The sequence below is a fragment of the Atta colombica genome, unplaced genomic scaffold, assembly GCF_001594045.1.
Source record: "Atta colombica isolate Treedump-2 unplaced genomic scaffold, Acol1.0 scaffold153, whole genome shotgun sequence".
Taxonomy (NCBI): Eukaryota; Metazoa; Arthropoda; class Insecta; order Hymenoptera; family Formicidae; genus Atta; species Atta colombica.
In genome coordinates, this window is record NW_017259243.1 from 2,158,739 (window position 1) to 2,172,616 (window position 13,878).

At 35.0% G+C, this 13,878-nt stretch overlaps 1 protein-coding gene across 1 annotated transcript in view; it reads left to right on the plus strand.

Moving 5' to 3' along the window:
- The window catches only part of LOC108685391 (homeobox protein SIX1-like), a 31,825-nt gene extending 19,654 nt beyond the window's left edge, over positions 1 to 12,171 (plus strand). Inside the window, exons 4-5 of the mRNA XM_018190152.1 lie at positions 10,881 to 11,337; positions 11,737 to 12,171. Coding sequence (XP_018045641.1) covers positions 10,881 to 11,337; positions 11,737 to 12,021 — 742 coding nt within the window. The 3' untranslated portion in view covers positions 12,022 to 12,171. The remainder of the gene's footprint in view (positions 1 to 10,880; positions 11,338 to 11,736) is intronic.
- Positions 12,172 to 13,878: the final 1,707 nt, after the last annotated feature.

The following is a 13,878-nucleotide window of genomic DNA, read 5'->3' on the forward strand; positions in this document are numbered from 1 at the left end:
GAAAATAAGTTCGCGCTTTCATACATTTTCTACATACACTTCATCAAATTTTAGCGGGATAATTTTGTTTAATCGATTATTCGACGGTTGATTAACCGCGAATATCGATTCGCAGACAAGAGGGTTAAAAATAATCCAAGTAGCAAGTTTTCTGAAAGGGACACTGTACTTTCGCCGGATGTAGAATGAGACAGATGGGAGAATCGGCGTCGAGAGGGCGGTAACGGCCGCGGGGGTGGTCGGTAAGGGTTAGAGACAGGGGTGGCTGCGCCAATATTGACTCCTTCTGAAAAGCCGAGACTCGTCGGTGACACAAAGAGGGTGGCGCTACTTTACCTCGCCCTTCGTACACCCGGTACGCCCTAAGGTACTTTCGACATGGCGTCCAACTGGCTAACTTCGACGATTGTGACGTCTGCCGCCTCAATAATTACTCAAAGGCTCAAAATGCTGTCAAAACAGATTTTTTGAACCGATGATATTATATAATACAAGCAAACGGTAACATGTTTCTTTAAAAAAAAAAAAAAAAGAAACAATATTTTAAGTAACAGCAACTTTTCTCTATCTCAATAGGTAATCAAATTTCTGTTCTTATTCTAAAATTCATGAGTTATATAATTTAGACATTCGATCCTTTGGAATATTCGATTTTATACGGTACGCAGATAATATTGAATACGTTATTCATGATTTTATTATATGAATATGAATACTTTCTATTTCGCGTTGATTGTATTACGTTATGAGGTGATGTACAAGATGATTTCAAACATTTAACTTGCGTTAAATATATTTTATAGTGCATTAAAATTCATTCATTTTTCTTTTTAATTAATTTACATTCGATACCATTTTGTTCGTGTATCATGTATTGGCGAACGTGTATTGATTTTGATGAAAGTAACTGTTATTATTACATCCCGGAGTTATGAATTATTCGCAAAAATCTCGATGGATTGATGGCATAATGCACCGCGTGTATATCCGAAGGCGTGTTTTTTGATATTTCGCTTTCTCCACGAATGACCATCGTGTAAATTTTTGCAAGCGAATAAAGATGCTTTCGGGTCAAGCGGAAGGAGACACTCGTTCAAATTGTAGCGCCGACGTGGCCCCGAAATAGCCACGAATACTGGTACCATTCCCTGGTTTACGGTTACAGCGGGCACGGTGTCTGGGCAGCGCGCTGCCCGTGTCTGTAATCAGAGAACTCGCTTCAACGCTGTGTGTCGTAGCCGCTACTGCCGTATCCGCTTCCAAGTTCTGGACTCTAAATGTCAAATCATTCACGTTAATTAATCCAACATACACACGCTAAACACTGCATTATGTCACAATTAAAGCGATGAATTATCATAAATGTCATCTGGATTCCTGTAACACAGAGGACAAGAGAGAGAGAGAGAGAGAGAGAGAGAGAGAGAGAGAGAGAGAGAGAGAGAATTTTCAATCTTTATTCTTAAAGTTGATTACATTTATAGAAATAATTTTATTAATTATTTGTATCCGATTATATAAAAATAATTAAATTTTATTAAAAATAATTTAAAGTGATTAAAAATAAAATAATTACAAAATAATTGAATATTTTTAAAATCTGCATTTTCGTTCGGGATTCTTTAATCGCGATATTTATCGATGTTACTCGGTCTAAATTCGCCTGCTATGTGCAGTTCTGCATTCGTTTATATTTCTGCATCAAGAACGCATTCGGCCTCATTGTGCAACCTCAACAAGTCTCACGAGAGAGACGAGACAGACAGACTCAAGGAAATCACTCAGATGTTTGTGATTTTCCACGACTTCCGTTGCATGTCGCACTTGTATGCGGGAATTGGGCGCGGCTCAACCTCGTCAAGGTCGAAGCGACTCTTGGCTTATGCAATTTTCACGAAAGAATATTCATTTTTCTGAACCTCTGCGTAAATATCGTTCTAAAGAAAAAAAATATACGATATGTATACATTCGTTGCATTTTCAGATTAAAAATCCTTATTCTGTCCCTACTTTTAATTACTGATATCGTTATATTGTCATTGCAGTTTCCTTATCATATACAAAACTTGCCATGTAATGACATTGTTTCTGTTATTAAGGGTTACAGAATAAATATTATACAGAATAAATATTAAGGTTACAGAATAAAGGCCCCCAAATCTCGTGTAATTATGTCATACCAGACTAAAAAGAAGAAAACAAGAACTAATGCAAAGGATTAGGTTTCCAAGAACTAGCAAAATTACTTTTATAATTATTGAAATGAGAATTTATTATACTTTTATTATATTAATATGAATACTTTCCCATTTTTGAATCAAATCTGCTTTATTATAGCCTCTAAATTCTACCAATAATTCTTGAATATTTTTATTAATCATGAAAATTAATTATGAAAAATCTCAATTCTCAATCTCTGTGTTAGAGCGAAACTGTGTCGAAGAAATTTACCGTGTGTGCGGGGAATATAATTTGTACATTAATCATCTTCAATTGCAGTTATAAACCTACTATATATATAAGTTGTTTCATTTATTTTTGTTTAGAAGCACATTCTATAGTTTCGTGCAATTTTCTGTACTTTTCTTTCTCAATGAAAGAATTCATTCACTTTTGATATAGGAAATATAAGAAAATGCTATTAAAAGCAAATCTTAAAATAATTGCCGAAGTTTTTTTTTACAAATTTTCTGCTATAACTAATACATTTTTAATACTTTTGTCATACTCTATGTATTTTTTGGTTCGACACTTTTCCGATCTCGCAGATATCCGCGTCATGGTAGACGGTACTCGCGTTCTCCTCTCCGCCATATCCTTCCGCCCCTTCCAAGGGTCCCATGCATGTACCGGACACATTCGCACGCACGTTGCATTCTGGGAATGCGTGCATGAATGAATGCCCCTCTGTCCCCCACGATTCTGAACAAGGAGAAGAGGAAAAGACGGGTGATCGCGGGAGATCTACGGAGAGGGGAGCCGAGCAGTTCTTTTTCAACAGCAACGGGGACGAGGCGGGCCCTTTCGGCCCTTACGTGCCCATATGTGGACCCTTCCCGCGAGCTGTCAGATTTGACGTGGTCTTCTTCAAAGCGGTTTTCACGAAGCGAGCCCCTATCCCGCCTTTTTTTCGTCCTCAAAAATGGCTGAGACGATCCAACATGGTTGTGCCCTCCTTTCTTCTGTCTCTTTCTTTCCCACTCTTACATGTTTTTCCCCCTTTTTTTCATTGGGACGAAAAGCATTGCGCATTCAGTGGCGCCTTTCAATCTCAGACGAATCCTTTGTGGCGTCTTGCGGTTGGACGTTCATCCTCTTCGATCAACGCACGAGCGTCCTTCGATCTGTAAAGGAACGTAACGACTATATAATTGGCTAATTTGAGATATATATATATATATATATTCAATTTAGAATACATGTAAAAAAATAAATAAAAATATGGATTTAGATCGTTCTAAGCTTTGTTCTTTTTTTTTATCTAATCATAAAATATCAGTCAACACTGAACTATAAGATATCTGGTTATGGTTTAGTATTTTAATAATTTGGCAAAATATTTTAATAAATATAGATGAAATGTAGTCCCAAATTCTTCGCTAATTAAATTTCCGCTAAGGAAAATTTTATTTATCCCATATATATATATCTCTAAAATAAAATTTTGTCATCTTTATTTGTTTTTTACATTTTCGTTAACTTCATATATATTAATGATAACGTTTCTTGATTTGAATGAAATTTTAAATTCTGTCTCTGTATTTGCGAGACGAACAAGTATATTGAATCGAAAAATACACGGAGTGTAACAAATATAATATTAAGAATATAGCACAAAAATTTGTAAAACAAATCTGTTATTATAATAATATAATATTTGTTTTTATATTTTAGTATTTTCTCATATTTTCTACATTGAAAGTGATCAAATTTTTTCCAATAAGAAGAAGAAGTAAAGAAAATACTTTCCGAGGTTAAAATTATTTAAGATTATAGAATTTCTAAAATAAATAAATAAAACATACTTATATATACTTTATAATAACATTATAAAGTATATATTACGAAGATCTTTAGTCTTGCTGTATCGAAGGACCGATAAAAAACTCTTTCCTTCCGCACGCACTAAACTTCACAGGGATATTTTGAAGGTCAAGGATTCACGCTGGGTGTCCTTTCTTCGGCGCTTCTTCCGGGATTAAATTCATTTCACGCCTTTCGTCCCGGTAATGAGTGCACGATGTCCTGACGAGACGATGACAGAGAGATCCGTTCGCTCTTGTGACACGCTCGCGGTATGCCGAAAACTACCGGTAGGTCCGGCGTAATCCGGATTAAAGAATCTCGAAACACCGAAAGTGTTTTAACGCCGTGGCGCGCGACCGCTGAGCGCGAGGATGCCGCTCCTACCTGCGGGAATCTCGTCGATCCGCTATAAATAACGACGCGTCTCTGATAGATCTATGGAAAACAGCAAGCTGGGCTGGCCACCAAGACGACCACCACAATCGCTTCGTGGTGGCGTCCAAATAGGAAAAAAAATAGAAGCCACTTTCATTTTTTATCGAAGTCTTCACACCGTGCGAAAATCGTTCTTTCTAATACGAACATGAATTTACATACATAAATTTAATACATAAATTTATATGGTAATTTGTAATAAGATAAAGTGGTTCAACTTTAAATAAAATTTATATCCAATTTTCAATGTTCAAATTTAATACACCTCTCATTGCTATTGAAAGATACAGAACAGGAATAAATCAAATTTGCACTTTTGAAAATTGGAAAATTCAAATATTATTTCATTTAGAATTGTACTATCTTATCTTATGTGAATTTATAGTATAAATATTATAATATTGGAGAAAAAATTTTATATTATAATTGAAGCAATGTACACAGAATCTGTACGTTTTATTTATATTGAATCAACCGTTAATTTGGATTAAGTGATTAGATGTTAATTTAGTTTCATCATTATTAGATGATAAATGTAATTATCAGACTCGTGTAATATTTTAACAATCTGTAATTTAGAATTAGTTGGAGAATTATTTGATGTTAAAAATTAAGAATACTTGTGAAAAAATAATAGATTCTCTTCAAGGAAAAATCGATTTCAAATTGAAAATTTTATTAATAATCTGAAACTCTTATTAATAATCTGTTTGATTTAAACGAGATTTTGCTCCTTTTGTCTTCTCTCTCTCTCTCTCTCTCTCTTTCTCTTTCTCTCCTTCCTTTCCTCCCTCTTCTTTTTATGTAAATTACTATATAATATAAAAGAAATATAAGAATACTATCTCTACTTCGATCAAGAAATAAATAAATTATAAACATCGTTATCCTGTGTGCTAACAAAGCAGTTGTCAGTGCCAAGATCAAGCATTTATGGCTGTCATTTACCTGTGAATTTATGAGTTATCTTACTAGAAGATGAACCTATATTCTGGCATAATTTGTCGATACACATCTTGATTCTTGAATCGTATTTAGGCAGACCTCGGAATCGCGCGTACGATTGGCATGAAAACGCAAATTCTCTGGCACATCATCGATGCGTTCCATCGCCGAATTGTGTGAAATCGCGACAAATAAAATGGCGCAACGGCGGGACGCGCCATTCATTATCAGAATAATAACCAGTGTGTCAGTAAGAATCATCGTAATTCTTCCGTGTATTTCTTCAAATATATTTCTCACTCAAGAAACTTCACTTTGTTGAAATTATTTTGTTAGTCTTTATGATTACAAATGCGCGCAATGCACGAGCCAAGAATCTTTATATAATACATAACTCACAATCATAAATGATTATTAATTGCTTGGAAAATACTTTGTAGATCTTATGTAATTTAAGTAGCTTCTAATATAATAATCTATCATAAAAAGAACATTAATTTTTTAATATTAACATGGAAAAAACGATTTTGCCAAAGTACCTAATTTAACTAGATATGGATCTGAAAATGAATTTTATTGGACTATCTAATTATGTAGAACTATTTAAGACGCTTGACGCTCGAACTAAGTAAGACGCTCAAAAACTCAAACGCTAATTGCTAGAATGTCAATTTTTTTGTAGCATTATTCATGATGAATTTCCTACATAATTATTTCGATTGTTTAACAAAATTATTTTCAAATTTGTATCTATATATCTAAATTTTTTTAATTCTAGCATTTCGATTATTCTTTATTAAGTCTAAATTCAATTCTTGCTCAGAAAGAATTTTTGACCTCTGGTGTGCGTCGCAATGAAAACTCGTTTGATATAGTTTAAAATACATTTATGTTTATAGCACCGGAAATTAAACTAGCCAAAATTGCGTCGGCTATAATTCTCGGATTTTCTCGCGCTGGTGAATTTTCCGCGGATGATCCCATATCCGTTGCACGCACGCGAGAAATTCGCCCGGACGTTTCACAGGACCCGAGAGAATCCCGCAGGTAAAGGAGGCGAGAGCCGTAGTTTACAAACAGAGACTCGTACGATGTGTACACGGTGCGCTGCCCCCCATTATTTTAGGCTGTGGAAACTCTCCTTTCCTATCTGTTTATGGAATCAGCTGCCAGTAACTTCCTCGACGTGCTCACCTGCCGGGAGCAATGGACAGACTTTCTGAGGCCAGAGAGCCTTAGGAAAATCCGCCGTTTTTTCCTCGGAACCCTGAGGCCGACAAACGAGTCAGCCGATTTTCAATTTGCTCTACGGGCCCCGAGTTTGCCTTTCTGCCTTCTTTAGTGAGTTAAGTAATCCCGGAGGCGAAACTGGCGTTCTTTTCGAGAGCGAAACGGTTGCGTGGGATTGTTGGAATGCGAAAAATAAATTCGACAGTTACATATAGAAATGCTAAATTAAATTTCTAACGATCTCCTAAGGAGTTGTTAAACTATAGCCTACAATATTTTTTTCTTTTTATAACAATATCTATATAATTATATCAATATCAATATAATTTATGTAACAATATATATTTACATACAACTTTTAAAATGTACAAGTTTCTATTCGCCAGGATACTTTTAACGGTACGGAAAAATGCAGGAAGGAAAAATAGAACTCGTTAGAAGTCTTCGCTTGCACTCTGACCCCGCAAACTTGTTTTCCGACGACGATATCGTACCGCAAACCGGAATAAAGTACGCGACATCGCAGGGGCGACAGAGCCGATATAATCCGATTTTACGAGGAGGCCCCAGCATGGAAAGAAAGAGACAGGGAGACAAAAAGGGGAGGAAGATGCTATCGGTCCCGCGCCAGTCCCAGGCGATATAAACTTAGACGCGAATTAGTGGTGCCGCGATAGCATCTCATTTCGTGGCGAGCGTGCGATCAGGAATTTATCGAGAAATTAAATTAGGAATTATGCTAATACCCCCCCTCTCCATCGCCCTATATAGACAGCATCTCACTATAGTCAACCTCCATGAATGAGCGGCGGCGGCATCACGTTTCTCTGGTTATTTATGCGTTATTTGCACCACCCAATTAAAGGGTACCACTTTTCGTAAAACTGCTCTCACATGGCGTGCAACATAATTTGCTGGATCGACGTTACGTGATCCTTAAATTCCGCTTCTAGAATTTACGCGGAACATAGATTTAAAACTTGAACTCAACATATACACTGAGAGAAAAGTATTTGGTATATTTGTGACTGTAATTGCATGGTAAAATAATTATGGTTGTAATCTTCATTTTTATTGTTATTATTAGTACAATGTTAGTAATAACTTAGCGCTAAGACACTGCCTGTCTCCTAATAATTATACATATTTATAATAATTATACATATTTATAGATATACTAAAAAAATGTATAGTTGGCATTGAAAATTTTGGTTAAATTATGATAATTGCAATTTTTTCTCTCAGTATAACATCAAAATAAGTGGATAAGTGGATAGTAAATTATATGAGTGCATCTACCAAAAATTTAGACAAACCAATATAATGATAATAAATATTATCTAATTTAAATAATTTAAATTTGTTAAAAAAAGAAATTTGTTTGTATCTTCAATGAAGTAGCTGAGTCGTTAATCCCAATTTTATGACACCGGTCGGTGCGAGAAAGATAATGAAGGCGCGGCTAGTTTTATTAATCGGCTGGTCCGTAAATAAAATTTACTTCGAAATTCCGTAGCGGTCGCTGAGATCGATTCGTCTCCATTTTTCGTGAGACAACGGCGACTCACGTAGGATCATCTACAGATAAAATCTCTTCACATTCCTGGCATTTTTTATAATCCTTGACGTTGATCTCGACACGGACGATGCGAACATAAACAGAATGTCTAAAGTAAAAAATCTGGTCTATTGTTTTTATGGTTATTAAGTATAATATTTTAAAAAACGAAAATTGCGAATGTGTAATGTTTTACAAAATATGCGATGATACAGAAATGACGTCCCAGCTAATTAGAAATTGTAACTTTCGTATAGATAGACTAATTTCAAGAAATAGATTTGGCTACGACTGTGTTAATGGATAATATGAAAAAAAAATGAATATGATGACACAGTTTTACATATTATACAATATAAAATTTATATATAGTGTAAATATTAGAATTATAAAATTTATTCTCATTAATTAAATATAACATCTTATTAAAATATGTTTTCAAGTATCTAATTGTAAGCATTATGAAATTAGTGAACATTCCTTCTTTATCTGATATTTTATGCATGTTTTTACAAAGTTATTTTGTACGATAAAAAAATGCCTAATTGAATTTAGCATAGCATTGTAAAAATCTAAAAAAAAGCAGAGACAAAAATTGATTTAAAGATTATCGCGAAGATAATAGGATAACAAATTTTACGGAGATAATTATTAATTATTCTCATTGAGGAGTTAAATCGTTGAAACTTCCTACATTTAAGAAATTTCTCTTTCTCTTTCTGTTTCTTCTTGATTCCACGTGGTCGTCGAGGAAGAAAAGAAAAGAAGAGAGAAGCGTCGATCCCGGAGACGCGGAATAAGTGTCATGACGGGGCTTCGAAATAAATGTCTCCTACACGCGATGAGTCACAAATCCTAATGAAAATAATAATACCCGAAAGATTCCGTTCTTTCGTGGTCGTGCAGCGCAACGAGGATAAATTTACTGCGCGATCTACGGACGGATAAGGCATACCTGGGGACACCTCCGTCCGGTTATAGGTTCTACCATGTAACGGGTGGTACAAAGAAGATCTTTACGATAGACTCGATCTTACATTGTTTCAATACATCCGAATCTCGTTTTTATACGATTATACAGAAATGATAGTTAATCAGAGTAAAATGGGGGCAGTTCTTCGTTTTGTCTTTAATGTATATAGAATTTGCTCTTATTGTCGATCATATATTATTATATAATTTGTCTTTATATAGAGACTATTAATATAATCTTCTTGTGAGTTTAGTTTTCTATTCTGTATGAATTTTGTACTAAATCGTCTCGTCTTTAGGGCAGACAGAGATGATTTTTTTATAGCTATAATGTCGAAATATGTATATGACTTATCAGAATTTAAATTTGACATTAGCTAAAACACTTTTGCTCTCTTATATATTAACAAACGCGATTAGCATTAAATTAGAAAAAAATGTTCTCTATTTAAAAAATTCAATATATATATATACTGAGAGAAAAATATTATATAATATCTGAATTTTTTACTTTATCTTAGTTTTTTAAAGTTTGCTGCAAAATTTTGCGGCGAAACTTACCGCAAGCGAAACTTTTATCAGCATTGTTTTTCGAGACTATGATTTCGAGAGTTCAGATATCTTCCGTATTCCCTTATCATTCCGGTAGTTTCTCTCTCGTATCAAAGACCGGTTCTCGGAAACACCCCATAGACAAATGTCGCAGCACTTGCCTTGAACAGTGCGATATCACCGGTCTCACGTCTAAACGACTTGTAAAACAAGCGCTTAACGATTGCTGGTACCTGGAGGAGATAGACAAAGAGAAAGTGGGAAAGATTAAGGGAGAGGAATAGAAAGAGAGGCAAAGGGGGTTCAGTCCGGCCCGTAGGTCCCACGTGCTTCGAGGAGGTCCAGGCTGCTAAATTGAGTTTACGAGACGCCGAGAGCGTCTCTCTCGCCTTTTCTCATACTCTTTTTTTTTCTTATTCTGTCTCTTTTCTCTTTCCTACACATCTCTTTAAGACTCTGCCTCCTTACACTCAGTGCCCGCCCTTAATTCACAAGTACGAAAAAGAATATACCCTCTTCTCAGTATTTTACACACCGACACCGGCGTTATCTTAAGCGATATTATTTCGATTCCCCAGCCTCGCCGATCAGCATCGTTGGTTTACTCGCTGCTTTAAACGTGATGCTCGCGCCTGCGAATGCAATTAAAGTATACCCCTAGGATGTCTTTATAATGGAATAATGGAGAACATGTCTCTAATGGGAATCGATGATGAACGTATATTAATATTATACAATTTGCATTACTTTTAATTACGCAGCTTACTTAGTATTCGATACATTATTTGTTTTGAAGTAATTATAGATTTCTAGACAGAGTTAATATCACTCTTAATTATCGGTATTTTAATTTTTATAATGAAGGATTAATAATTAATTTTTTTTAAATAAGGGAAACAAATAATGAGACAGAAAGAGAGACAGAGAAAAAAAGAAGAGAAATACATTTTTAAGATTACATTTGATAACAGTATAATTAGCATAACAACTCTTAAACATGATGTATAATAATGATGTAATTAGCATAACAATTTGTTTAAAACCAACTCGTGTTCAGCCTGCCGTCTTTTACTTGGAATTTTTTGTACGCGAAACGTAGTATATCTTCAAAAAGGCCAACTGTTTTTTTTTTTGAAAGGCACACACTGCTTTGCAATTTCAGTGGCCAGAGGGAGGATAAAACTCACGGCGGAGGTCTCGGGGATTCCAGCAGCGAGAGTGGCGATGAGACGAAGCGGCAATCCGGCCAGCAGCAACAGCAACAACAGCCGTCTTCCTGCGCGGTTCAACAGCAACAGCAGCAGCAACAACAAATGGTGGACCATCAACAAACCTCTAGCATGTACCAACTTCCGCCACCAGCTTCCGTCTCCGTTTCCAGTCCGCATTCGTATCACCAAGGCCATAGCTCGACCTTGAGCCATCCACACATGCAGCACCACGACACGAGTAGCGAAAGCGGCGACGACAAGAGAAACCTCCATCATCAGTTACAGCATCATATCCAGGTGGGCACTCACGGCCATGGTTTAGTCCATCCTGCCGCCACTTTGCCACCACCACCGCCTAGCTGCGCTCAACAAAAAAGTCAGCTAGATTACATGCAATACTATCCACAGGTAAGACGACGAAATAATCTTGAATGTTTATTTCTTGCTCGCATGCGTTACTTTAATCTTTTGTAAAGCGAAACCACGATGGATAGAAAAATGCAATACTCTATTTTTCGCATTCTCTTTGAAAATGAAAAAATTGTTATACTGTCTTTCTATGACAATGAAAGTGGAAAATTATTATTTTATTCTGATATATGAAAAGTTAAGTTATTCAAAAATATTAATATTTAAAAATATTCAATATCTCGAAAATATAATAATTCTAGATTTTTTAAATTTACGAATGCAAAGATCTAAGAATACGTATTTGAAATTTGAATGCTCATAACAATAACACATATATTTATATTTTATAATTTGTATAGAAATGGATTAGAGAAATATGAGAATTTTCTATTACAGGATTATCTAATCGGAACGCCAACCTCCGCGGATCTACAGAAGTCCTTACCGCACACTGCAACGTCGATGCAGATGGGTGCGATTGCCCCTTCTATGGGCGGGTTGAGCCCAATGGGCCCCTCGACGATGCTATCCAACACCATGCAAAGCGTCAACACCATGAACACCATGTCGATGAACGGCATGGGCATGGGCGCTTATCAAGGCATGGGCTCCATGGGGATGTCCACGTCGCATGCGAGTTACCACAGCGGCCTCGTGCTGGGCGAATACCATTCGTTGTGACCTTGGGCCCCAAGCACTCAGAGCAAGAGGAGCCAAGAGAAGACTTAATGCACACTCGGCGGAGCGCAAAACTTCCGATTGATCAAGGTACTCAAGTAGCTTGCCGAAATTTAGATCGTCAATAAATTATTATTGGTGAAGAAAAATAAAGACCTGCTGAAATTCATTTAACACATTGATTAATAAAAGTTAACTTGGAGTGATATATATAAATTTATTAGTAATTTTTAATTATTAAATAACATGAATTTTACTTGCATCAGAAATATCTTTTTCAACACGATAATTTTTTGACGATCCGATAATGTCCAAATAAAAGTGGAGAGAAAAGTCTTCTGTGGATATATTGTTGTATTATTATTGAGCTTTTCTCGGTGTATGTTTAGAGCGTATGAAGAGCGTCAAATAGCCGTCTATCAAATCGTCACGTTCGCTCAGCTATTCAAAACAATTTTCTTTAATCAAGAGACGCGGAAGCGTCTCCTGTCGAATATATTTTTGAAGTTTAATATATTCTATACATACGAAACATTTTTTCAAAATAAAAATATCTGTATATAATTATTACTTTAAAAAAATACCTCGAAATTCAAATTGGGTATAATTTAATATCATGAATTTAACACTGTATAAATACTTTTACATATTTTTTTAATAAAAATCTTTACACTGTATAAATATCTTTATATTAATTTATTTTTTAATTGAATAATGTTAATCTAAACTTGATAAAGAGATAAATATACATGTTTTGTATCATTTATTTGCCGGAACAATGACATAATTGAAAAAAATCAAATTTTCCAGAAAATGAGATTGTTTTTAATCATTAAAATTTTATAAGTATCAGGTATATGAGGTAAATATTAATATATAAAATCATATACGAGAAGTCACAGGAATGGATTATACTTTTTTATAGAAGCATATACGTCTAACATACTAAGATTTTATTATACGCGTACTCCTGCGAGATGTTATTTTGTACATAAAATTCCATGTTCAATGGAATCTCAAAAATACATATTGCATGTGAAATTAATATAATTTGTAATTTTCCATGTAGGAAATATTACATGATTATGCTAGACCGAAAAAATCCAGCATAATCATGTAATATCATCACACAAATATTTTTTTCAATGTATTCTCTTGTAATAAATGTTTGCAATTCAGTTACGCTGATTTATCAGAATTAGGAACGTCAAAGGTTCTATTTTTGTATTACAACTAAAAAATGACAATTTTTTAGTTATGTCGTTGTTTTGGCAAATAAGCGATATATATTTCAAACTATTTAATTAATTTCTAGTTAAAAATGTATATTTATCTATCCGTTTATTTGACAGTGGAAATTCTCCAAATATCTTTTCCCGAAAAAAAAGTAGAAAAAATAATATCTCTCTTATCCTGAGTATCCGTGAAAAATCAAAGGATGCCGAAGCGACGATGACGTTTCCGAACGAAATAGCAAAAGACATATTAGCATTTTACTTTCCCAGTTCGTACACTCTCGCGACAAGCCGGCTAGATCGGCTTGTGTTTACCACTATTTCCATAAGTAAACAATGGGCGAAAAATCCCAGCCAACTTTTCTGTCCCATCGCCGTACTTGGCGCCATATTTCTCTGATTTTGCTCGAAAAAATGGGAAAAATTGCATGATGAAGCAATGTTTCTTTTTTGTACGCGAAGTACACGCGAAATACGAGCGAATGTAACTTACCCCTTATGCTCACCCTCCTTCACTTCATAAAAGCTATATTCTAAAATTCACTGTCAGTGCTGAAAATCTATAGTATATGTAACGTAAGTGATAAATTTTCAACGCTGACAATAAATTTGGAACACAGCCATA